The 25934-nt window shown below is 37.9% G+C and overlaps 3 protein-coding genes across 13 annotated transcripts in view; 2 read left to right on the top strand and 1 right to left on the bottom strand.

Annotated features, from left to right (window-relative positions):
* PDCD4 (programmed cell death 4) overlaps positions 1-5231 on the top strand; it is a 27842-nt gene extending 22611 nt beyond the window's left edge. For all 4 annotated transcript variants that reach the window (XM_004050093.5, XM_055352130.2, XM_004050094.5 and 1 more), the window contains 4 exons: positions 560-667; positions 881-991; positions 2434-2573; positions 4506-5231. In XM_004050093.5, coding sequence (XP_004050141.1) covers positions 560-667; positions 881-991; positions 2434-2573; positions 4506-4566 — 420 coding nt within the window. In that variant the 3' untranslated portion in view covers positions 4567-5231. The remainder of the gene's footprint in view (positions 1-559; positions 668-880; positions 992-2433; positions 2574-4505) is intronic.
* On the bottom strand, positions 5216-25934 carry BBIP1 (BBSome interacting protein 1). Of its 8 annotated transcripts, none has more exons than XM_055352132.2 (6): positions 25532-25790; positions 24537-24629; positions 14130-14286; positions 8001-8075; positions 7492-7584; positions 6614-6998 (listed from the first exon to the last, which is right to left on the bottom strand). In XM_055352132.2, exons 2-6 carry the CDS (start codon positions 24571-24573, stop codon positions 6956-6958), a joined length of 405 nt encoding a protein of 134 aa, XP_055208107.2. In that variant the 5' UTR covers positions 24574-24629; positions 25532-25790; the 3' UTR covers positions 6614-6955. The 8 variants fall into 8 exon arrangements, with proteins under 8 accessions (XP_018890307.2, XP_055208107.2, XP_055208109.2 ...); XM_055352134.2 differs by lacking the exon at positions 25532-25790 and adding an exon at positions 25274-25398; XM_055352135.2 differs by lacking the exon at positions 25532-25790 and adding an exon at positions 24964-25094.
* Positions 25029-25934, top strand: part of SHOC2 (SHOC2 leucine rich repeat scaffold protein) — a 93302-nt gene continuing 92396 nt past the window's right edge. Inside the window, exon 1 of the mRNA XM_055352124.2 lies at positions 25029-25426. The gene's annotated coding sequence lies outside the window, so the exon portion shown is untranslated. The remainder of the gene's footprint in view (positions 25427-25934) is intronic.

Below are 25934 nucleotides of genomic sequence, written 5' to 3' on the forward strand. Positions count from 1 at the left end.
GTCTCTTTAGCTACAGCTGGAAACTGAATTATTGAACATTTTAGATAATGAATTTCAAATTCTCAGTTGTAGAGAAAAGAGAAACTATGTGGAAATCTTTGCCCTGTCTAGTAATGCCCCATTATCATCTCTCATTTTTTGGCTCTCAGTGCACTATTAAGAGCCTCTTGATAGAAGTGAAATATTTTATGCCACTTTATGTTGAAACTTTGTTAGTGCCCTCTAGTGGTATTTAAAATCCCTTATTTTTAGTGGCACACTAAAGCATTATGGTCACAACCCAGGACGCATGCATTATAAACCTATTCGTAGATCTCAGTGATTCAGACACACTGAAGCATTGCATTTGAATCATAATTATGAACCATTTAAAAATTGGGGATTTATTTTTTAAATATGAAAAATTCTGTTATAATAGTACCACATCCAATGTATATGTTATTAGCTGTTTGTTACCCACTATTTCATTATATTGGAATGAGGGCAAATAATCCTGTAGGCAAGCACGATATTTTAAAAGTTAGGAATTCTAACACATCTCAACTTTTAAATCTAATAGATTGATATGCTGCTGAAAGAATATTTACTCTCTGGAGACATATCTGAAGCTGAACATTGCCTTAAGGAACTGGAAGTACCTCATTTTCACCATGAGCTTGTATATGAAGTAAGATTACCTTGCCATGTCAAAGATGATTATTAAGTGTTCCTTTTTGTACTGTAGCGACTTATGCTTTTTAAATAATGTACATCCTTTTTTTAATATCAAAGGAGGAAGTGGTTATTAAATTTCTACGATTACAAAAGGCATCTAGGTGCATTTTAGGAGCAGTTTCATGTATGAATTAACCAAAAATTCACTCATTGATTCAATTTTTAGGCTATTATAATGGTTTTAGAGTCAACTGGAGAAAGTACATTTAAGATGATTTTGGATTTATTAAAGTCCCTTTGGAAGTCTTCTACCATTACTGTAGACCAAATGAAAAGAGTAAGTATAACATTGTTTTTGAACAACTTTTAGGATTATGTCTTAAATATATGATTGAATACAGATTATGAATTGTCAGTGAAATTTTCTTTAGGTATGTTTAGTGTTAATATGCCTATATGTTTTGTTTTTTCTTATTGGTAATGTTTGAGGTTTGAACCTTTTGCAGCCATTTCTTGGAAAGTAACACTGCAGTGGTTTTTTTTTTTTTTTTTTTTTACCTACTTTAACAAATGTAATTATGTATTCTACCTCAAGGGTTCGGTTTCTAAGATGTGAAATTTCTATTTTATATCTAGAGAGAAACATGAACCTTTAACTTTTAACAAATTATAAAGTACTTTTTTCCTATTAAAAATTTTATGATTATTGTTTTAAATGTTTGTGAGGTTTTTGTTTGCCTTGTATTTTTTTAAAAAGGTAGTAAGTGTAAATAGAGAAGTAGATGGGAAAGGAGTTTGCCCAATGTCTGATGTCTGCCTACAGCTCTTTTAAGAGAACAGTATTTAAAAAAAATTTTTTTAGCTATGTAACCAGTTTTACTTATTTTTTTATTTATGTTTCTAATTTTAGATATCAGAGGGGTACATGTACAGGTTTGTTAGATGGGTGTATTGTGTGATGCTGAGGTTTGGGCTTCTAATTAATGATCCTGTCCCTCAGGTAGTAAATATAGTACCTGTTAGGTAATTTTTCAACTCTTGTCCTCTTTCCTACCTCCCCACTTTTGAAATTCCCAATGTTTATTGTTCCCATCTTCATGTCTGTGTGTACCCAATGTTTAGCTCTCACAAGTGAGAACATGCATTATTTGGTTTTATGTTTGTGATAATTTTCTTAGGATAATGGCCTGCAGCTGCATCCACGTTGCTGCAGAGGACATGATTTTGTTCTTTTTTATGGCTATGTAGCATTCCATGGGCGTATATGTACCACATTTTCTTTGTCTAATCCACCATTGATGGGCACTTGGATTGATGCCATATCTTTGCTATTGTGAATAGTACCCGATAAATATACAAATGCAGGTGTCATTTTGGTAGAATGATTTATTTTCCTTTGGGTATACACCCAGTAATGGGATTGTTGGGTTGAACGGTAATTCTATGTTGAGTTCTTTGAGAAATCTCCGAACCACTTTTTACAGGGGCTGAACTAATTTGCATTCCCACCAACAGCGTATAAACCTTCCCTTTTCTCCTCAACCTTGCCAATGTCTGTTATTTCCTGACTCTAATAAAAGAGAACAGTTGTAAAACACTGTAACAAATCTACTTTCCGTGCTTCTCACGATTCAAATCTGACTTCAGTTTAACCATTTGAATATTTAACCATTTGAATATTTGGCCTTAAATACAGATTGATGACATAGTGATGGATTGTGTTTTATGACATTTATTTTATATGGGCTAACAATTTTGTGTGTAATTTCATTGTTGTAGGGTTATGAGAGAATTTACAATGAAATTCCGGACATTAATCTGGATGTCCCACATTCATACTCTGTGCTGGAGCGGTTTGTAGAAGAATGTTTTCAGGCTGGAATAATTTCCAAACAACTCAGAGATCTTTGTCCTTCAAGGTACTTTATTTAAATACTACTTTCTCAATATAAAATAGTGGATGAGGTCTTTGGGAAGGTTAACTGCTAAGTTAGTTTATCGTTCCCTGAAGTCACTGAAGAACGTGACTCTTGTGAGTTCATGGAGAAAGAAGGGCGAAGCTTGTTTTAGCCCCCTTGTAAGTCTGTACAGGACTGCCTCATGAAGTCCTAGTTTATTTGAAAGAAACTAATCTTGTGGAGCAGGTCCTTTGTTGTAAGTAGTTTCAGTGTTAGAGTAGGTATTATCAGTGATAAGATGAGAAAATTGAGGCTTAGGGAGGTATAATGTACTTTTTCTAAGGTCACATGGCTAGTACATGGTAGAAGCCAAGTATGAATTCAGGACTTTTCTGGCTTCAAAGATCTAGGCTCTTACATGTACTGGATGTGGCTTCCTTGACTTCTTTACAGGTTGGAGAATTAGGGCTAATTGGATGTTCTCACTAGAAAGTGTGTGTGTTGGGGGGTGTGTGGAGGATGTTCTCACTGGAAAGTGTATGTGTGGGTGATTTTCCTTGGAGCTGTTAATATTTTTGCTACTAGTTGGTAAGTTTTTTTGTTGTTGTTAAAGCTAATAATGAAGCTTATAATGTAATAATATAAATGTTTAATAATAGCTAAACTTTTTGCTTGTGTGTGTCAGTTTTATATAATCTTAAGTTCTTATAATTTTCTATCTGGAAAATTTCTTAAGCTTTGATATTTTTAAGTGCATTGTAAGAATTAAAACTCAGAAAAATATTTCCTGGTAGGAGCCTTTGCTTTAGAATTTTAGAAGCCATTAAAAGAGAGGGAAAAGAAAGTGATGAAAGATAGTTTAATAGCTTTACTAGAAATGTTTGGAAATACAGACGTTAGCTTGGTGATGGCAGGATTTATGTGTGGATGTGCCAAGTGATATACATCAGTAAAAACTCTGAACTTTGGCCTTCTTCTTATTGACTGCTTTTTCATTCCCTACCTTGGTCTCATAATATACAGTCTGAAGCCTTTATGTTCAAGATGATGTAGCTGTTTTCCACTTAGACTTAATATGAAAAGGGGCCAGTACCCTGGCATTGGCCTTTTGAGTTTTTCAGCCTCTGTTTGAAAGTCTGATTGTTTCTGTGTGGCTTTATTCTCAAGGGTCACATGAGGCAATAAACTTTCTGTGTATACATACCATACAGCTTTGACTTGGGTCCTTCATCTTTTAGCCTATTTGGGTGAGGTGCACATTTGTGTGTGGTTTTGCATGCTTGTGCCTATTGGCCTGGGGTCAGAGAGTAAGGGCTAATGTTGCCTAAGTTCTATTTCCCACTTACTGCTTTAGGCCACTGGCCAGCTGTTCCTTCTGGGCTATTGCCACTACATGTAGCTAAGAGTGTGGTTACATTATAGAGCAGGGCTTCTTGAGTTTGACAAAGCACGAATCCCAAAATGGGGCATAGGCTGTAATTCTGATTTTTTTCCACATTCAAGTTATGGCTTTTCTACAGTTGATAAAACATTTTTTTTAAATTGCCAAACATGGATATTTTGATAGGTTCCACAGCTCCAGTTTGCATAATTCTGAATTATATTAGTGTTTCCTATTTGGCTTACTGTTAAGCTTACAAATAATAATTAGAAATTAATTAGAAATAAATTTAAATTTCTAAATAAAATGTTTTAGTTTGAGTCAACTTTTTTTAATGTGACTCTGGATAGTGAACTTATTAAAACAAAAACTCAGATTTGATATTGATGTTTTATGCTAAGATATATAGTAGGGAGTCTTTTCCAAAGGAATTAGAGGCATGCTTTTTTTTTTTAATGGAAAACCCTTTAAAAGCTAACACGTAAGGAAAAAAATACCAAGTTTTTAATTTTTTTAATTGACTATAGTCAGAATTTGTATCTGTTTTCATGTCTTTTTTTTCTTCATTACAGGGGCAGAAAGCGTTTTGTAAGCGAAGGAGATGGAGGTCGTCTTAAACCAGAGAGCTACTGAATATAAGAACTCTTGCAGTCTCAGATGTTATAAAAATATATATCTGAATTGTAAGAGTTGTTAGCACAAGTTTTTTTTTTTTTTTTTTTTAAGCACTTGTTTTGGGTACAAGGCATTTCTGACATTTTATAAACCTACATTTAAGGGGAATTTTTAAAGGAAATGTTTTTTCTTTTTTTTTTTTTTTTTTTCGAGGGGGCAAGGAGGGACAGAAAAGTAACCTCTTCTTAAGTGGAATATTCTAATAAGCTACCTTTTGTAAGTGCCATGTTTATTATCTAATCATTCCAAGTTTTGCATTGATGTCTGACTGCCACTCCTTTCTTTCAAGGACAGTGTTTTTTGTAGTAAAATCACTGGTTTATACAAAGCTTTATTTAGGGGGTAAAGTTAAGCTGCTAAAACCCCATGTTGGCTGCTGCTGTTGAGATACTGTGCTTTGGGAGTAAAAAAAGAAAGTTATTTCTTTGTCTTAAATAATTTTTTAAAAATTAGTCATGAGACTTATTCATCTTTCCAGGGAACATACTGATTGGTCTTAAAAGACTAGACAGTTAAGTAAAAGGTGGCTGGAACATCTATTTTTCTACAAAACTGGAAAAATGAACCTGGCTCTAGAAGAATGTACACCAAAATAAAACATGTGAAGCAGTGTTGATTCTTTATTGGGAGTACATTTTTTTAGGTCTTTTAAACTTTAATTTCACACAGTAAATTTTGAATCTCATAAGGAAGCATATTTGAACCTAGTCAGTTTAATCTTAGTGTTCCCTTGAAAACTTTTTTTCCCTACAAAATTTTAAGTGAAAAATACAATAGTAAATTAAGATTACACCGGGGAAAAAATGCAGGTATCACTTTACTCCATTGTTATCTGACCTAGAGCTTAATTTTTAGAAATATGTAATACCTTCCATCATTCCATCATCCTTAAATTCTGTTACCAAATAATGGCTAATGTTACAAAAAGTTATACTCCAGAGACCCAAAGCTTGACATTTACCTCTAATGTATGAGAAAATATTACCAATTAACAATAAAGAATGATCATATTTTTAACCTCTTTTACATAGCCTAATAGCAAGGCCTCAACGTCTATGCTAATTTAAACTGCCAAATATTGACTGCAGCAAACAAGAATTATATTCAGAATTTATGAGGGTACTATTAGGAGTATACTGCTTACAGGTTTAGATACAGTCTGTTAGAATTAAAACCAAGTTTAATGTTCATATTTACCTCATGGGCTTTATCAAACCCATATTACCTCGGCTTATATATAAGTTACCATTTTTAGGTTTTTAATTGTTTGACACTTGGATGATAAATGCAGTCATTTTATTCTCAAGTGCTTAAAATTAATGTAATTAAAAGCTTAGCTGACTACAGAATAGGTGAGGGTTTCTTAAAAATGAGATTTAAGGGCTGGGCACGGTGGCTCATGCCTGTAATCCCAGCACTTTGGGAGGCCAAGGTGGGCGGATCACCTGAGGTTGGGAGTTCATGACCAGCTTGACCAACATGAAGAAACCCTGTCTCTACTAAAAATACAAAAGTAGCCAGGCATGGTGGCGCATGCGTGTAATCCCAGCTACTTGGGAGGCTGAGGCAGAATTGCTTGAACCTGGGAGGCAGAGGTTGCAGTGAGTCGAGATGGTGCCATTGCTCTCGCTTGGGCAACAAGAGTGAAACTCTTGTCTCAAAAAAAAAAAAAAATGAGGTTTAAGACAGTTTTGTCATTACTGGTGGGATCTGGTCACACAAGATAGCATTAAACGTGACATGGCACATAAAATCGGTTAAAAATTTTTGTTTTTTAATTATGTAATGTAAAAGCCCAACAAACACTTTATGCAAGATTGGAATGTATCTTCAAATTCAGATTAAATAAACACGTAAAGATCCTCTGTATATAAAAGTTGTATTTAATCCCTTGTGCCCAAGAATGTTATAAAAGATCCCAAGAATGTTATCTATAAAAGATAGCAATAGGAATGGTGAACAAATAATTTGCAATTCTAAAAACATGACTTAAACCCCATAAAACTTGGTTCATAGTTTAACTGTTTATGTTCAATACAAACCAGAGTGTTTACATTCACAATACAAATTTCATCAATCTTGGATATTTTTGTATTTCTACGAATACTATCAATTTTATTGATAATATTAACACATACTACTTTCAGCACACAGAAGCATATTTTCTAGTTATTTTTAAATAGTAGATAAGGCAGGTTGTTCCCTAAAGTGCTCAGTTATCATTCAGTGGGTTATTTGCCGTTGATCCTTTTCTGCCATTTCTTGTTGGCGAATTGTATTCTGTGCTGCTTGATGCATTTTCTCTAGTTTTTCCAGAGTCAGAGATTTTAAGGGTAAAAGTTTGGGTTTACACAGCACCATTGTCGTTATATCTTCCACAAACAATGGCCCTAAGTTTAACAAGAAATAAGAATTAATTCAGGAAAGATAACCCAGTTGTTTGGTAGTTGGATTTGCAGCTAGAATGAAGGTCTAAAAAATTAATCTCTTGTCACTGAAAAACTCTTGTACCTAATTGAGTTTTGCTGTGGGACCAGAAAGATCATTGTCACTCTATAAGCGCATTTCTTACTAGTAGGGTGCTTCTGAGGAAGACAAGTTTTGAGCGTTCTACCCAAGAATCTATGCTACCATAAGACACAACTTTTTGTGTCAGAAGTTTAATTTTAAAATAAGATTTGGCAGAATATACATAGTGCAAAAAAATATAGCAAAGTATGATATTTAACGTAAATATTCAAATGACTGAAGGTTTAAACCTTTGGCTTTTCTTACTGTTGCTTCAGGTTTCTCTTTCTCCACTTTCAGACCTTATTTAACATAGTAAATTCCATTATTTCTTTCATTGAAGTTTCATATTGAGTTGGGCATGGTAGCTCTTACCTGTTATCCCAGCACTTTGGGATGCCAAAGGGGTTGGATTGTTTGAGCCCAGGGGTTTGAGACCAGCCTAGGCAACACATTGCGATCCCTTCTCTACAAAAATAAAAACAAATTAGCCAGGCATGGTAGCACATGCCTGTAGTACTAGCAAATCAGTAGGCTATGGCAGGAGCCCAGTAGTTCAAGGCTGTGGTGAGCTACGATTGTGCCAAGTGTACCCAAGCCTGGGTGGCAGAGTGACAACCTCTCTCTCAAAAAAAAATTCATATTGTAATTAGCAATTTTAGGAATTAGCTAATTAATAGGCAATTTTAGGTATAAGAAACAATGTTTCATTTGTTATCCTTTTACTGGATGTCATGAAAAAGCATATAGTAAAAGACAGTAAATGAGATAATACGGAACACAATAGCTGCAGATGTTTAGCTATTAAGCCTGCTATGTGACACTGCCTATCACTTCTTTAGTCCTGTAATAATCAATGACCTCAATATTTGTGATGTACATACCTTGCTTTGGAAGAACTTCCCGGAACATTGACTTCACTTCCGCCATATCTGAGTTGTTGGATATAGTGTTTTTTCCTTCAATGAGAAATCAGTATTATTCAAGAATAAATTCCCAAAGCAGACTGCCTGAGACATTTCCATTGTAGTTTAAGAAGTAAAATCCAAATTCCTATAGAAAGTGAACTACCCTAACCTTGTATAATATTGCCATTAATTTCCTGTGACCTTGGGATAGTTTGTATAAGCATTTAGATCTTGTCAACTTCCATTAGTCAGTTGTGGTGTTAACTACAAGGCTAGGTGTTGTAATTTTTTTTCTCTCATAGTGAAAACTTGGTAGAGCTTATGTTTTTAAGGCAAAGATGATTAATATCATCTGAGGAAAAGGTATTTGTGTGTAGCCAGCGTGGTTCGTTGATAGCATCTCCCCTGAATGGTGGGTGACAAAAAACATGACCACCATTTGAGGGGGGTGGTGAGGCAGGTAGTTAGGAAAAGTAGGAACTGGCAGGCTAACATTTCCTAAGATTCCTACTTGTCTCAACGGCCAACAGCTGGTTTCTACTTTGTGTCTAACAAAAAGAATCCTATGGATCACTGACTACACAGCTGCAATTGGTAACGAAGTAATACAATAGGTGAAATTGGCTCTTGAAGAACAGAAATAAGGTAGAGTTTCAGTTTACTATTTTCCTCTAATACCGAGATTCTATATGCGAAAGGACCAACAATATTTAACTATGAGTATTTGTTATGAACATCCCAGCATATATGCCATTTTTGCCAGTGACATTTGCTCCAAGTATTACAGCCAAGATTCTGCTATGCTGTGTGTTCAAGGTGTTCTGGACTAAGCTGTAGAATGATCCCTTTCCAAACACAGATGCTTTTCTAGACGGTCCCACCCACTCAGTGATTCACCTTGCTGATGCAACCTTACCATGCATCTTTCACAACATCACCCCCACAGATTTATTATTTATAAAGTGGTGAATCTGGCTTGGTGCCTGCCTTTACCAACCACTGCAAATTAATTATAATCAAGTGAAGCTTCTTCTGGTCTTTGTTATTCCCGCTCCACTACTTTGACATTCCTAATAAAAGCTTCCTACTCTGTATTCAAGTCTCTTCCTCTCTCTCGCTCAGATTCTTATTCTGGAACGTCTAAGTTCCTGAAAACCTCTATCTGCTTTCCAGAACTTTGTCATCAAACTTCACCCCTATACTGCTCTAGCAGGGAGAGATGATGAAATAAGTAATGGACCAGGAATAAAGCAACTCATCACTAAATGGAATGTGAAGTAAATACAATACACAATTTCCTTAGACTGCACAGCTTCTCCTACCATATTCTTTTCTTTTTAGGCCTGCCAGTGGTACCTAGTGATCACTGCCTTTTTTTTTTTTTCAGGTTAGGATGAAGGTTACTAGCATTGCAGACACCCTGATTAGCCTTGAATTGAACTATCAAAACCACCACCTAGCCTCTCCATTAAATACATCACAGTGAAAATATTCATTATGATCACATTTCTTTATTTGAAGCAAACCTGATATGATATGCCACTGAAAGAGAGGACATTATAGATGTTGATAAATGTGAAGGAAATACATAGGAGCTAAGGATTTTTATATGTATCACCAAAATGCTAAAGTGGTAGATAAACAACTCTTAGCTGTTATATAGTGTAAGCAACTCCAGCTACTCTGAATTGTCACTATCCTTTGTTTTCTCTTAGTGTGATACCTCTTTCACATCTAAAATCTGGCCTGACAAAAACAATGAAACTTGGTGCTCTACCAAACCTCAGTTCTCTGTTTGACTAAGCTGCCATTGTTACTGTAAAGGGTGTGGAGCCAAAGGGATGGTAGGGAGTGGGCTGCGCCTAGTGTGGGGGAGATCAGTGTCAGTCACTTGCCTGGACAGAATGTCTGTTTTAATAGGGTTGGTTCTTGTTTCTAGGCCCCCTTAGGCATTGGCAGGAAAGAAACAGGAAGGGAAGGGCTAAAATAAGCAAGGTGGTGGTTGGATGGCCAGCACTGGCTGGGCTACACTTTCTTGATAATCAGCTGCCCTGGGAGTCCAGAGTAGGAAGGAGTACAGTCATGTGTTTCTTAATGATGGGATATGTTCTGAGAAATGCATCATTAGGTGGTTCTGTCATGGTGCAAACATCCTAAGAGTGTACTAACACAAACCTAGATGGTATAGCCTCTTACACAAACCTAGATGGTATAGCCTAATATAAATCTAGGCTATATGGTAGAGTGTACTGGGCCTAGGCTATAAACTTGTACATGTTACTGTACTGAATACAGTAGACAACTGTAACACAATGGTATTTGTGTATCTTAACATAGACAAAGTAAAGTGTTCTGCCACAATATCATGAGCTTTACAACAGGGTATGACATCATTAGGCAATAGGAATTTTTCAGCTTCATTATAATCTTATAGAACCACTGTTGTATATGCAGCCTACTGCTGATCACATGTTGGTATACAGACAGTATTTCCTTCTCCCACACGGCCTGCTAATAGCCAGACATGGGTGATTTGCTTAGAGTAATGCACTGTAAGCAGTTGTGGCTACTTTTAAGATAACTTTCTTGTCAGGTGAGATGTATTTAAACCAGGGACAGATGGGCCAAGGGAGAAACATAACAGCTATGGCTGAAATTCGTGTATTCTACAACTGCCATGGCCATTTAATTCAATAAATATGTGAGTTTTTTATCATATGCCAAGCATTGTTCATAATTAACAGGACAAAAACCCAAACTTTTGCCTTTTTGGAGCCTACAGTCTAGAATAAGGAGAGAAACAACAGCATGCCAGAAGGTGGTAAGAACTATAGAAAATAACGTAAAGGGGATTAAGGAATGCTGAGGGGGGTGGTATTTCAATTTTAAGAAGAAAATCATGATGACCTCATTAAGAAGGTGAAAGCAAAGACTGCTTTTGTGTGTATGAGTGCATGTGTAATGTCTTTTTAAACTGCAAAAAGTTAAGTCTGATAGTATCCACAGGTAGGGACGGTATAGGGAAATTAGCACTGTTGTTAAACTTTTTTAGAGGGATATTTTGCAGTACTGTATCTACTAAAACTAAATATGCACAATTTTGACTCATAGTAATTGGTTCTAAAGAACACAAATGTGTAAAAATAAAAGAGTGTTCATTAAAGCATTGTTGAATAGCAAAATGTTCAGCAATAGATGAAGCTAACTAAATGTTCACCAGCAGATCAAAGGTTAAATAAATCATGGAATATCCATAGAACGGAATACTATGCCAAATTAAAAAATGATGCAGATTGTCAAGGCATACCTTAAGAGAAAACATTAAATTACAGAAAATGAAATTATTCTTACATTAATAGAACCAAACTTATAATGCTCACAGAATACAGTGTCAATTCATCATTTTTTGAAGGCCTTGGTTTAGGTAAATGGAAAATAATCTGCTGTTTCCTTTTCTTACACAGATTCTAAAGTTTGTAATTTCTCCTAGAGATAATAGTTTTGATGAACAGTGCATTCCAAAATCATGACAAGGTACGCAAACCTGTTGTAGCTATTTGAGCTGGATGTCTAAAATTATTGCTGAAAAACTTGAAGGAAAACCAAATCTTTGTCATGAAATATTTTACTCTGTTTTACGAGTGAGAGTTAAAACGCAGGTCTAGGATGGATTATTGCCTTCAAATCAATCATATACATTTGGCAAGTTGGTGTGGGGGCTGGGCACGGTGGCTCACACCTGTAATCCCAGCACTTTGGGAGGCCGAGGAGGACGGATCACGAGGTCAGGAGATCGAGATCATCCTGGCTAACATGGTGAAACCCCATCTGTATTAAAAATACAAAAAATTAGCCGGGCGTAGTGGTGGGCGCCTGTAGTCCCAGCTACTCGGGAGGCTGAGGCAGGAGAATGGCGTGAACCTGGGAGGCGGAGCTTGCAGTGAGCCGAGATCGTGCCACTGCACTCCAGCCTGGGCGCCAGAGCGAGACTTCGTCCTCCTACCACCCTCCCCCTCCAAAAAAAATCCCTGGTGTGATTTAGTTGGATAACCAAACTAAATAATGGGTGTGAGACCAGACGAGATCACTGAAGTGTCCTTCTGAACTTGGAGAATGTATTATTAGTGGTCCTCAAATTTTCTACTTGCATACTCCCAAAGAGATTTTGGAAAACTAGGTATCACTTCATACATTGATGTTTAAATTTTTTATCATAAATTTAAATTATAAAGGATATAATTTCCAGCATATTTAAAAATAACTGTTACCTCAGTCTTTTAAAAACATATCCAATATAATCTAAACATAACAGCAATTTGATAGCTACCATTATCCATTAATAAAAAGAAGATCATTTTTAAGTTAGAAGTTTTATATCTTCTTTTCTTCCTGGACCTCTATTTCCAACCCACTTTATTCTAGTGTAACGTATTTTCATGCCTTTTTTTTTTTTGAGACGGAGTCTTGCTCTGTCGCCTAGGCTGAAGTGCAGTGGCGCGATCTCGGCTCACTGCAAGCTCCGCCTCCCGGGTTCATGCCATTCTCCTGCCTCAGCCTCCCGAGTAGCTGGGATTACAGGCGCCCGCCACCAAGCCCGGCTAATTTGTTTTGTGTATTTCTAGTAGAGATGGGGTTTCACCGTGTTAGCCAGGATGGTCTTGATCTCCTGACCTCGTGATCCGCCCACCTCGGCCTCCCAAAGTGCTGGGATTACAGAGGTGAGCTACCGTGCCTGGCCTCATGCCTGGTATTTTAATGATCATCCTATCATACTTCTTTGCTACAAAAATGTTTATAAATTTAAACTTTAAAATATTTTGGATTCAGTTATTACAACTGGCACGAAATTGGTCAAAATGAATTACACATTGATAAAGCAATTGTTGAACATAAAAGTTATTGGCCATATTATCTGTTAATAAGAAGACAGCTTTATTTTCTCAATTAGTTCACGTATATACATGGCTGAAATTTACTTATTGCTACAATTCTATTCTTCTTCCTTTTTTTTTGAGATGGAGTCTTGCTCTGTTGCCCAGGCTGGGGTGCAGTGGCACGATCTCGGCTCACTGCAACCTCCGCCACCTGGATTTAAGCAATTCTCCTGCCTCAGACTCCCGAGTAGCTGGGATTACAGGCGCATGCCACCATGCCCGGCTAATTTTTGTATTTTCAGTAGAGACGGGTTTTCACCATGTTGGCCAGGCTGGTCTCGAACTTCTGACCTCAAGTGATCCGCCCCCGTTGGCCTCCCAAAGTGCTGGGATTACAGGCGTGAGCCACTGTGCCCGGCCCTATTCTTCATTTTTGTAGATGTAAACACTGAGATGAAAATGGGAAAATTTTTTTCAATCTTTGAACTTAAGTTATATGCTAACAATCATGTAGTGACCTATCATCAAGAAATAATTTTAAATGAGCAGCAGACTACTCAATTAAGTATTCCTTCAGTATTGTTGAAAGCTGAGAACAGTCTCTTGACTTGCAAAAGCACTACTTACTTAATAATTAGCGAAGCCCTTAGTCTTTCTTACTTGAGTTACCAATGTTTCCTTGTCTCTGTGTGTAGCTCCTAAGAGATGTTTATTTCCTGGAGCATTTTTGTCATAGTAAGATTCTACCAGGCTAGAGAGATGCCTTTCCTTCATACATCCTTAGAAAAATAATTGTGGGACTGGTGCAGTGGCTCGCATCTGGAATCCCAGCACTTTGGAAGGCCAAAGTGGGAAGATTGCTTGAGCCCAGTTCAAGACCAGCCTAGACAACAAAGCAAGACCTCATCTCTACAAAAAATTAACAAAAATTATTCGGGCATGATGGAGTGTGCCTGTTAGTCTCAGCTACTCGGGAGGCTGAGGTGAGGGTACTGCTTGAGCCTGAGTTTTAGGTTGCAGTGAGATATGATCACGCCACTGCATTCTAGCTTAGGTGGCAGAGTAAGAGCTTGTCTCAAGAAAAAAAAAGAAAAGAAAAAAATGGTGAAAGAGGAGATAGGAAATGAGATGAAGCATGATGGTTTATCCACAGGTCCATTTTCTCAGGGAATGCATTATCAGCAGACACTACATATAAAAGTTTAGGATCTGAAAATTGATTGTTCTTAACCTCGCTTGCTTGTATACCCCTCCGATTGTCTTCAGGCATCTTGAAGGATATGCAAATCCTGGTATAAAGGATGGTGATTGATACAATAACCACGTTGTTCTTTGAGATGTTAATGGACTTTCTGATAAGATTCCATAGTTATTAAATTTGAGAAGCCCTGGGAAGGAAAAAAGTTAAACTTACTTTTTAATAGCACGACTGTTTAGAAACTTTAATATGCTAAAGTATGTGACATATTTCAAACAGGAGAGTTGAGTGTATATTGTTTCCTAAAGTTATGTGATTCTAGAATTCTTTAAAAGTGCAATTATGGGATCAGTATTGCCTAGAACACACTTTGTATTCCTAGGGCAATGTCACTTTCAATATGGCATATGTAGTAAGATGCTATATCTTAAGCACATTTAAGGAAAATACCAGTATTTACAAATAACTAATTTTGAAATCAGTAAAAGCTGTATTTCTTCTGAATGTAACACTTACTAAAATTAAGTGAAGAATGACTTTTTTCTCTGTTAAGTGAAAAGTTTAGACCATCCTGGACAAAGCTGTATTTCTATAAAGGAATTATTTAAATATGAAAAGATAAAATCTTGCAAAAGACTTGTAGACTTGGCAAAAATGACATCTTTTTCTCCTATCACAAGGATATCCTGATGTGGGGGTTTCTAGTGACACAAGTACAATATTTTGTGCCAAAATGTTAACTAATGGTTATTTATGGGCCTTATTTCTACTTTCTATTACATGAACATCCATTACTAAGAAAAGGTTAAGAACAAAATTGAAGTATTCAAATAGCAACTCATCTTATATTGAAATTTTAATTCAGCATCAAACTTACTAAGGCATAGTCTCTAGGCTTGAGGATCCTGAAGGATGGGGTGGAGGGAGAAGAAACAAGCACATAAGCGAAGAAGCATAATGCAATATAAGTTCTATACTTAGAAGTATTTGTAAAAATGCCATGGGAACACAGAATAGGGAGCAATTGTGTCAGGTACAGATGATGGGGGAGGAACTTTAGGTGCAGGTAACAACAGTTTGTGCAGAGGCATGAAGACAGGCAACACAAAGCACATGGTGCATTATGGGGGAGGCAAGGAATGCTTTAAAAAAAAAAAAAGTTACGAGCAATCTGTCTGGAAACAAACCCTAACCAAACTGCAATCAAATTGATTTTGAAGGAAATAAGGAGAACCACTGAAATATTTTAAGAATGAGAATGACCTGAACAGATCTAAAATGTATTCAGGAGGACAATTACAGGGCTATTTCAAATAGTTTAGGTGCAGGTGAAAAATGGGTGCTTCAACTGAGCACCTAGCTACACTGTGAAATCATAAAGCTAGGGAAAAACAAGATTTAAGTAAAAGCTGTGATGGGGTGGTGATTAACTCAGGCCAGCAAAACAATGATACCCTCAACAGATTTTCCATTAATCAGGCAAGCATCTTCACAGAAACAACTTCAAACTGTAAAGACTAAGATTTATATAATTTTGTTATGAAAAGGTTGGCCTTTTTTTTTTTTTGAGACAGAGTCTTGCTCTGGCACCAGGCTGGAGTGCAGTGGCGTGATCTCGGCTCACTGCAACCCCCACCTCCTGGGTTCAAGCGATTCCCCAGCCTCAGCCTCCTGAGTTGGGATTACAGGCATGTGCCACCACACCCAGCTAATTTTTTGTATTTTTAGTAGAGACGGGATTTCATCATGTCGGCCAGGATGGTCTCGATCTCCTGACCTCATGATCCACCCGCCTTGGCCTCCCAAAGTGCTGGATTACAGGCATGAGCCACCGTGCCCAGCCAGAAAAGGTTGGCTCTTATGTCATCTTTTGAACTTAAATGTTGTGGACTTGCAGGAGACCTACAAGTGAAAGTCTCAGAAAAAGACAGAATCCTTCACTAAGATCTTCTCTGCACACCTATTACATATTTGGGAAAAGAGCCTAGCTCCTAGTTCTTTGTTCAAGGAAGTATAAATCTTTACAGTGGACAGAAATTGTGAGTTGATAGGCCAAATTAATGCTGTACCTTGTATTCTATTTGGAAGTAAGCACTGGACAGTAAAGACTAGAGTGATAAACATGAGAATGATGTTGTTTTAGGTGACAACAAAAGCATTACTCTTTCAGAGTAGAAAACTAACAAATGTAACATAAAAATAATTTGGAATGATAAAGTACCTATATGAACAGATTTTTTTCTTTCAACAAACATACTAAATGTCTATAATGTACCAGCCGTAGCTAAGTGAGAGAGACAGAGTAGGTAAGAACCAGTTCCTTTCTTTGGTGGAGGTGAGGCAGGGAATGAGACACACGTAAATAAATAATTATAATTGAATACCATGTACTTTAATAAAAGCATGCCTACTGTGCCTTAAGAAATGAAAACCATGAAAAACTTGGCTAAGGATAGGGGACAACAGGTGGTCTCTGAAGAAGAATTATTAAACATGACATTGGAGCTAGTCCCAGAAAGCTGAATGGGGGTTTACTAGGCAGAGAAGGAGATGTATAGCAAGGGGCAGATGTTCTAGACAAAGCGAAAAATACATTCAAATGAAGAAGCATTAAAAAAAGTGTTCTGTCGGAGGACATGGCTAGAGTGCACTGTGTGTACAGTGTGCACCAGGTATTGTGGTGGGACTGTCCAGCTGGAGGCCAGTTCACACTCAGTCTGCAACGCTGAATTTGGACTTCATATCCTATAGTCAGGAGGGAGCTAACTGGATGGTTCTAAGCAGTTACATGACATGATTCATGTTTTGGAAACACATATTCTAGACAAAATAAAGGAAAAATGAGAAGAGACACTAGAGGAAAGGAGATTAGTAAGGAAGCTATAATTGTTTAGGTAAGACGATGAAAGTATGAATTAAAGCAGTGATAACAGACACTAAGAGGAGAAGATATGAGGTAATTAAGGGTACAAGAAGTTGAGATTCAAACATCCTCCACCTTCCCACCCCCCACCACCAGTGGGTGATAAGGAAATGATCACAGACGACTGAAGTGAGCTAACATGATTGTGGATATACCCATATTAATTCATACTGGAAACACAGATGAGAAGGAAGAGTAAAGACCATGAGTTCAGTTTAGATTCACAGAGTGTGGAAGTCCAAGAGGAAGGTAAAAAGGACTGGAGGCCCAGAGTCAACTGTACAGTAGTACAAGCTACAGAGGTGGATATAATCACTCAAGAAAGATATGGCAAGATGGTGAGTGGTGGGGTGATGGTAAAAAAAGACAAGGGTCTAGTGTGGTGGTTGAAAGAAGCAACTGAAGTCAGATTAGTCACTTAAATTACTTGATTTTCTGAGCCTTTGTTTCAACTGCAAGATAAAGCTTACAATGGCATCAACTTGAGATGGCTGGTGCATTAAAGATATAATTCATATAAAGCCATTAGACCAAACCCTGCATGAGAGCTCAATGAATGTCAGCAATTCTTACCATAGTGTACCATTATAATGTTGGCATAAAATTAGATTTTCAGAAAAAATAAGCTTATTAACATGTATTAGTTATAGAGGCTTATTACTAAAAATGCATGATGAAAAACCTATGGGCAAGCAAAAATATTTTAGAATTCTCCACCTCTTCTCTCAATACCCATACTCTTAAGAGTTATATTAAAGGCAGAATCGTTTAAATGTCAGGACATTTACCTTAGCTTCTTTCCTTTAGTTAGACTAGTGGCTCTTAAATTTTAGTTTGCTTAAGAATAACAATAGCAACACAGTGTTTAGTATGAAGTCATGCATGTATTTCAACTAAGTAGATATTTTAAGGAATTTTCTGCAGTAATTTTGAAAATAACTTTTATCACCATAACTGGTGATTTTGGAATTGAATTACCCATGTGCCCATCCACCTCCCACTGCATCTCCCAATTGCAGCGGGAGGTGAACGGGCACATGGGTAAAATTATATATTGGGTACACATATATATATGATGAAATTTAACAGACTAAAACAAGGTTTAAGAAGAGTTATCTTGTCCAACATCATACAGTCGATAAGAAACAGGATTTGAACTCGGCTCTGCCTTACTCAAAGGCAAGGTTTCTTTTCAGTTTTCTCTATGCTGCATCTGTAGGATAGGGAGATCCCAAGCAGGTTTAGTACGGTGCTTCACTGAAGGAATATCAACATTTAAGAAGACGGTGGAGAGATAATCGTAGACTATGGTGTGCAGAAGCCAACAAAGGCTGAAGTAACATACAATCTTCAATTTCTACTGAAATGGGAAATTTTGAAGACACTAATAACCCTTACAAAGGAGGGTGAAAATAAAATATGAGGCAAACAGTAAATCTCAGGAATGAGGTAGATGAAAAAATAAGCACAGCATATTGACTAAAGCACATTTCTTCCTCTATAGTTTGGGAACTGTGTCACAGTTGGACCAATATATGGCTCTAACCAACATGTAGCTTTTCTTTTTTTTTTTTGTCTTCTTAATTTGAGGATTTAGCATTCCAGTTGTCATGTTTGATGCCATTCTGAAATAAATCTCTTAGGAAGAAAAACTGCTTTTTGACTCTAGATTTTGTTTATAGCATTAAATATTATTTAAACACTATGTCACTGAAACTTTCAAATCCTAAGCTTAATTAGAAATATACAACACTTTAAAAGCTTACAAATTTTGCATTTTTAAATTATTTTCATCATATCACAAATTATATGACAGCTTATATCACAACTCATATGAGAAGATACTGATCTTGGGTTAAACAGCTGAAGAGGGCAATTAGCTTTAGACTGCACCTATTTTCATCTAGCCATCTGGAAAATGTAAGCTGTGGTCACACAGGGGACAGACAGAGAAGGAGACTAAATTACTAAAATTCAAACTGCATTCCTGATTACTCATAACGTATACATATGGATCAGAAACATCAAAATGAAAACATATTGTGGATGCCAACGTCAAGTCTTGGTTTCTAAAAATGTTCAGGATGGGATTTGGATGTTTTTAAAACTGTCCTCCCCACACTAAGTCTCCTTAATCTAGTATTTGATCTTTGCTGGGAGCCCCAAGGAGCTGTTCCATGGGTCTATGTGTTTATCCTCCATAATATGTGCCTACTACTCCTAACCTGTCACTACATCTTCAATGTAATTCCTTTTTCCCTCTATTAATGTATCTAAACTTATCAGCTTATGCTAATTGTACAGACCCCAGTTTTAAAGTTAGAAATAGAATCCTCGAGCATATCCTAAGATTCCGTGTGTTTTAAATAAACTATGACAGTAAAATCCAATGTGTGACTTAAATAAAACACAAGCTTATACTAGAGTCTGTCATTTCTTTCTAATCAATCTATTTCACCTTTATGTTTTAAATGAAGTACAGGGTTGCTCTCTGGTGCTAACTAGTTGTACTCTATTTCACATTTATACTTTAAATGGGGTACATGGTTGTACTCTGGCCATGCTGCTAACTAGCTGTGTGACCTTGAATACATTTCTTAGCCAACCAGAGGTTTGGTTTTCTCATACAAAACATGTTTATTATCTGTCCTGGGTTGTAAGGTTCAAGTGATAAGTGGATGTAAAAGTCCTTAGAAATACAGTATGACATTTATTATTCCAGGACTAATTTTCATATTGCTATAATAAAGGACTTGTTCTAGATTACCATAAGGTATCTTCTGTCTCTAAAAATCTTTGAATCTTCATAAATATCATGGTACCTATAAGACAGCATGATCTATTTAAAGGTGCTTTTCTTTAAAAACCTGTTTCACTTACTTACTTTTGAAGCAGTATGTGCTGCCAAATTGTGTTCTTAAATGTTTTAAAAAGTATGATAATAAAGCAAACCTATTTCATAATAGAACTCAAAGCTGAGAAAATGTGAACAAACTTTTAAAAGGGCAGCAAAGGTTAAAACCTTTAAAATTGTAATCAAGGGAACAGAAGCTTGTTGTCTAAAAGAATCTACCTTGAATTTTTGATGAAGATGACAGGTGACTTGTTGCCTAACCTAGAGAAGTAAATGCAGTTGACACATGGCAAAAAGAAAACATTTCTGAAGCATTTTGAGATTCTCAACAAAAGCACCACTCATGTTTTCATGTTAAGAAACATACGTCATAAACTGGTAACCCTTGATGCTATCCACTTAAATATTTTGTTGGTTTATAGGTATTTAAAAAGTATTTGAGCCAATGTTTAAAAATCAGGAAATTTCACAAAAAATCCAAATTTTAGCTCCACTTGACAAATCTGGCAACGTCAAGCCCACATTTCAACATGGCAAAATTTGGCTACGGCTGGGAAGTGATGCTTCACTTAGGTAAGCACATGCTCTGGAATTCTCCAGTCCTTCCTACTGCCTATTGTTTCCTCTTACCTTACTTGCCCATCCATTGTAGGCATTTGACTTTGCAACTACAGTAAAACATATGCCAAGCTGTCTAATTTTATCATTAATGGGCATTGAGATGCAAAAATACAATCTCTGGGAACTGAAGGAGTAGTCAGGAGCAATCATGACCATGGACTGTAAAGGATACTTTATGTAAAGAGTATTTTTCTTCTATGAATATTTATTAAGTTGGGTCCCTTAAAGTAAATTCAACCTGCCTAGTGTGGGGGTTCTGAGAGGGGGTGGTGAGAATGGTAGAATAACAAAATTTTTATCTTTTGTCTTATCCAAGACTTGTGATTAACTGACAGATGAATTTTTAAAAACATACTAGATTTCTGAATGTAAATATGAAAAAAGGTGAAAAGGGGAGCCCAGAAAGAATGCATTTTTCAGCAAACATAAAGTAGTAATACTCACTCTTACTCAACTGCCCACATGCTAGCAGAATGCTTAATTTGGACTGATAATGTTTATCTGGAGATGCCAAGTAACATATGACATCATATGTCATATGTCGGAGACTACAGCAGATTCTATTCTGCTTTGCTATCTGGCATCTGCTGGTAGAAAAATGTTGCAACGTGTTCAATTTAGGTAATTAATTCAAGCTCATGTGAATAAAATGTGTGGTGTCTAGCTTCTGAAATGTACCTAGGCCTAAGAATGGGAATTCTTCCTGGGTGAACTTGGATGATGCCACTGGCTCTGGGAAAATCCAGTAGCAGACACTACTATTAAGTTAGTAATGATACATCCTACTCATGCAAAATGTCTTTTTCTAATAACCCTTCCTATTTCAAAATTCAGTAGTAGACAGTGATCCTAAAAATGTTAGCTATTAACCTTGTAAAAAAAGTATTTGCTCAGCACCTGAGATATTTAGTTAGCTATTTCAACAGTGTGCAAGGAAAGAGAAAAGTTGTTTGATACTTTACAGAGTGCTTCTTAAAGCCCAGTCCCCAAATCATCGCATCAAAACTCCCTGTACAATTATTAAAAATACAGATTTTTCTGGAGTTCTCCAGAAATCAGAATTGCTGAATCAGAATACTTTTTCTTCTTTTGTTTTTTTAAGACAGGGTCTCGCTCTGTTGCTCAGGCTAGAGTGCAGTCGTGCGATCATGGCTCACCACAGCCTTGACCTTCTGGGCTCAAGTGATCTTCCAACCTCAGCCTCCCAGGTAGCTGCGACTACAGGAACATGCTACCCCACCCAGCTAATATTTTGTATTTTTTGAGACAGGGTTTTGCCGTATTGCCCAGGCTGGTCTCAAACTCCTGGGCTCAAGTGATCTGCCCACCCGAGCCTCCCAAATTGTTAGGATTACAGGCATGAGCCACAGCAGCCGGACCCTAACTTTTAATTAAGTCCCCCACATTAAACTTAAGAGAACTACTGTCGTAGATTCATTCCTTCACTCACTAAATAATCAATGTCAATATGTGCCTGAATTCAATATGTCCCCTAACTGGATTGCTTTAGAAGTTATTAACTACCATAAACTGACTGCACTCCATGTGCTATAAACCGAGGTAAAGCACTTTATATATATTTGAATTAATTCTGTAAAACAATCCTTAACGGTTTTAAGGCTCGTTTTTTTTAATTTTTTTTTTTCTTTTTTGAGACAGGGTCTCGCTCTGTTGCCCAGTCTGGAGTGCAGTGCTGCAATCTCAGCTCACTGCAACCTCTGTCTCCCAGGCTCAAGTGATTCTGGTGCCTCAGCCTCTTGAGTAGCTGGGACTACAGGTGTGCATGACCAAACCCGGCCAATTTCTGCATTTTTGGTAGAGATGGGGTTTTGCCATGTTGGCCAGGCTGATCTCAAACTCCAGACTTCAAGTGATACACCTGCCTCGGCCTCCCAAAGTGCTGGGATTATAGGTGTGAGCCACACCTGGCAAGGCACTGTTTAATAGATTATTAATAGAGTGAGTAGGCTGTCCAAGGTCATCCAGTTATTGAATAGTCTTATTCCTGAAACCCAGGTCTGATGCTAAAACCTGTGATCTTAATTGGTATATTATTTTGCCTTACTTAAATCTGGATTATTTCCACACAAGCAAATTCCCTTCTACACAAAGGAAGCAACTAACGGAATGCACTACGTGATTTTCAATATGATGGCTAAAAACATTCTATACCAATCTAAGAAATTCTGTCCTCCCAGAGCATTTTCTTCCGCTCCCTTATGTGCAGTTTTTTCCTTTCACTTATCTTTCATGATCAAATATAAGTCTAGGCTAGGAGGAGTATATGAGGTTGGCAGTCTTGAGTTTTCCCTTTGTGATTATGAAGTAAATTCCACAAACACTTCTCTATCCATTGGGCAGAGAACGTATCTAATGTACTAAGTGTTAAGTATAATCTTGATTTTGCAATTTTTAATAGGCTCTCCTTAATGCTACCAAAAAGCTATCATAAAAACACCAGGACCAATTAAGACTTGCATGAGAATTTCAGTGAGAAAAATAACATTGCCGAAATTGGAATGTGACCAGATGGCCAACAGTTGCCTTGGTATTTGCTTTGATAACATCAAGATTCATCTGTATTTGAGTTGCAGGGCCCACACATCTTTCAACAATGTCTGCAGGGTGCCAGGAGTTGAAACTCATAAACTATGCTGACATCAGTACACTTTACTGCAGAAATTCACTGCATCAGCTCCAGGAATAGGCAAAGTAGCAGCAACACTTTATTAAAGGTAGTCAGTGTTGCCAACCCAAGGCACTAACACATACTCTATACACACAGGATTAAATGCTACCCTCTTCTTTGTAGGACACTGGAGAGGGGTAAGCATGCTAAGAAGTGAGATGGATTTAACCAGCAACTCACGGCAAAGGTGCATATAGCTGCGTTTGAGAAGGCTTAGTCATGACTAGAAAAGTGTGAATACTGTGACATATCCTTGCAAAAAAAATGTTCAGCTTAAGCCTCTACACTAACTTCTGGTTTACAAGAAGAAAAAAGGGGGGCCCATTTCCAAAAAGACTCCTGGCTTGAACTCTTCAAAATGCCAATGTCACAGGGGGAAAAAAAGATGGGGGAACTCTACTACATTAAAGCTAGAGAAACATTTTGACTGGATCCTGATTTTTTTTTTTTTTTTTTGCAGGATTGGGAAGGAGGAGGTATAAAAGATATTCCTGGGTAAATTAGGAAAATTAGCACTTGGCCTAGATTTTAAAAGTTACAAAACAGCTGAAATAATGATATTGTGTTTTGCTGGAGAACTTCAAAATTCTTAGGAAATTCATGCTGGAAATCTTAAGGGTGTCCTGCCTAACAATAAGTGTCTGCAACTTTTTATGACAATGAAAAAGTCGGGAGGAATGAAAAAAAATGGCAAAATGTTAACTGCTGCATATAGATGATGGGTACATGAATATTCATTATTTAATTCTTTCAGCTTTTAAATATATGAACACTTTCATAATAAAACATTGGGGAAAAAATCATGTCAGAAAAACTTCACAGGGGAAACGTAAAACAAAGATTGAGTAGCAGGCGCTCAGCTGAATTTCTGATAAATTGAAGGTCTCTAAAACTTGGCTGGAAGTGTCTTGGGCATCCAAGAGACACCCGATATATTCAAACTTTCAATAAGTATTTACCAAAATAATATCATGTGCATGGTGAAAATGACGGGAAGACGAATCTGATACAAACCATTCTATTTAGGTGCAGACATGGTAGTGAAGCTAAAAACATAAGCGCTATTATATATATAACATACTGATTGTCATAAAAGATGTACAAAAAATGCTAAACTCAGAGGAAATTACTTCCTGCTGGGAAGAATCTGGAAACACATCTCACGGGTAACAGAATCAGATACAGAATCACAAAAGGTGACTGCTACAACAGATTTCAGTAATTAACAGCAAAGAAACAAGAGTAGTTCATTTTGGCTGGCGTGTAAGTACTAAGGAAGCAGAAATTAAGTCGAGAAGGTAGGTTTGCATCTGTATTGTTGACTGGCTGGATATTAACAATTTTCAATTTTACCTGAAAGTTCTGGTCTTTTTGCTGCAGCTTTAAGCATTCAACCCGGTATTACCAAGATGACTTAGAGTTCTTGACTCAAGCATACAGAAGAAACTACAAGATAATGTATGATAACTTTGTAAAGGGCCATATAAAAGCAATACAGTATTTTCAAAAATCTTCAACACGTTGTTTAAGAAACTGTAGACCTGCAGGATTAGGATAATATATCCCACCACCAGAACCGCAGTCAAAGCTTACAAAGACTCAAAGGAGAGACGCGGAAAGGGGGGAAAAATCAGAATGGGAAGGCAGGTGGCAGGGGAAAAAGACTGAGGTCTTGCCCTGGTGGTAGGGGCTCATCTTTTCCTTTTATAGAAGAAGGTGGAAAATGATTTTCTGAAGTTCCCGAATTCTCCTCCCTCCAAAGGCCAAGGAGTGAAAGTACTTAATAGGAACTTGCGGAGGCGTGGTCAAGAGCTCCGTTTTGCCGGAGTTAGGAGCTCCGCCCCGAGGTCCGCGCCCATTCCCCGCTGGGGTCCTCCCGGCCCGGCTGCCTCTGGCTGGGTTAGGGCGGCCTGTAGAGCGGCCTCACCCCACAGGGAGCCTCACGGGGGCGGGCCGCCGCCAGGCCAGCCCGGAAAGAAAACCGCCTTCCAACGGAAGCGGCCCTGAGCCCCGCTCGCCATTTCAGCGCTCTGTCCCACACGGACCGTCCGGCCCGGGTCCGGCCCACTGGTTGGGGTCCAGGGACTCACCTCACTTTGCAACTAAGGTCAAAAATAGGCATTCCCTGGGGCACGGGCGGCCAGGCTATTAAAACCCTTCCGCCATGACCCTATTCGGAAGTGCCAAATGCAACTTCCGGGCAGGAGAGGGATTTTCGGAGCCCTAAACTGTTGTCCATCTCCGTAAGTGACCAGACGTCTCAGTAAAATAAGGGCCAGGAAACTGGACGTGTAGTCCGGAGTATGAATTAACTTGTCTAACAGGGGATGTGTGGTCACCCACGGTACCTCTTTGGGCTTCCTTGCAGATGCATCCCTTCCCAGACGGCTCAGCTGTTGCCCCGGGTAACGGTGAGACTGGCGAAGGAAAAAAATCTACGTCACCCTGGAAACAGGAAGCCAGGAATCTCCTTTTGCCATTATCAGTTATGGCCGCCTTAGCTTCAACAGTAACTTCCGATCGGGGAGTTGCCACTCTACCCTGCCGGAGGCTTACTCTGTAGCCCGGCTAGCCAGCGGCGCCCAGTGGGCGGGAGACGGCGTAGAGGAACTGAGGGAGGACAAGGGCGGAGAGAGAGAAGCTGGCGGCACTGCCCGTCTCTGATTGGGCAGCTTCTCTTGCCCCGGTTCCGCCCATTTTTCTTGCCTAGCGAGTGACGGGCCCACGCCGGAGGGGTGGGGCGGGGAGGCT

The sequence above is a fragment of the Gorilla gorilla genome, chromosome 8, assembly GCF_029281585.2.
Source record: "Gorilla gorilla gorilla isolate KB3781 chromosome 8, NHGRI_mGorGor1-v2.1_pri, whole genome shotgun sequence".
Taxonomy (NCBI): Eukaryota; Metazoa; Chordata; class Mammalia; order Primates; family Hominidae; genus Gorilla; species Gorilla gorilla.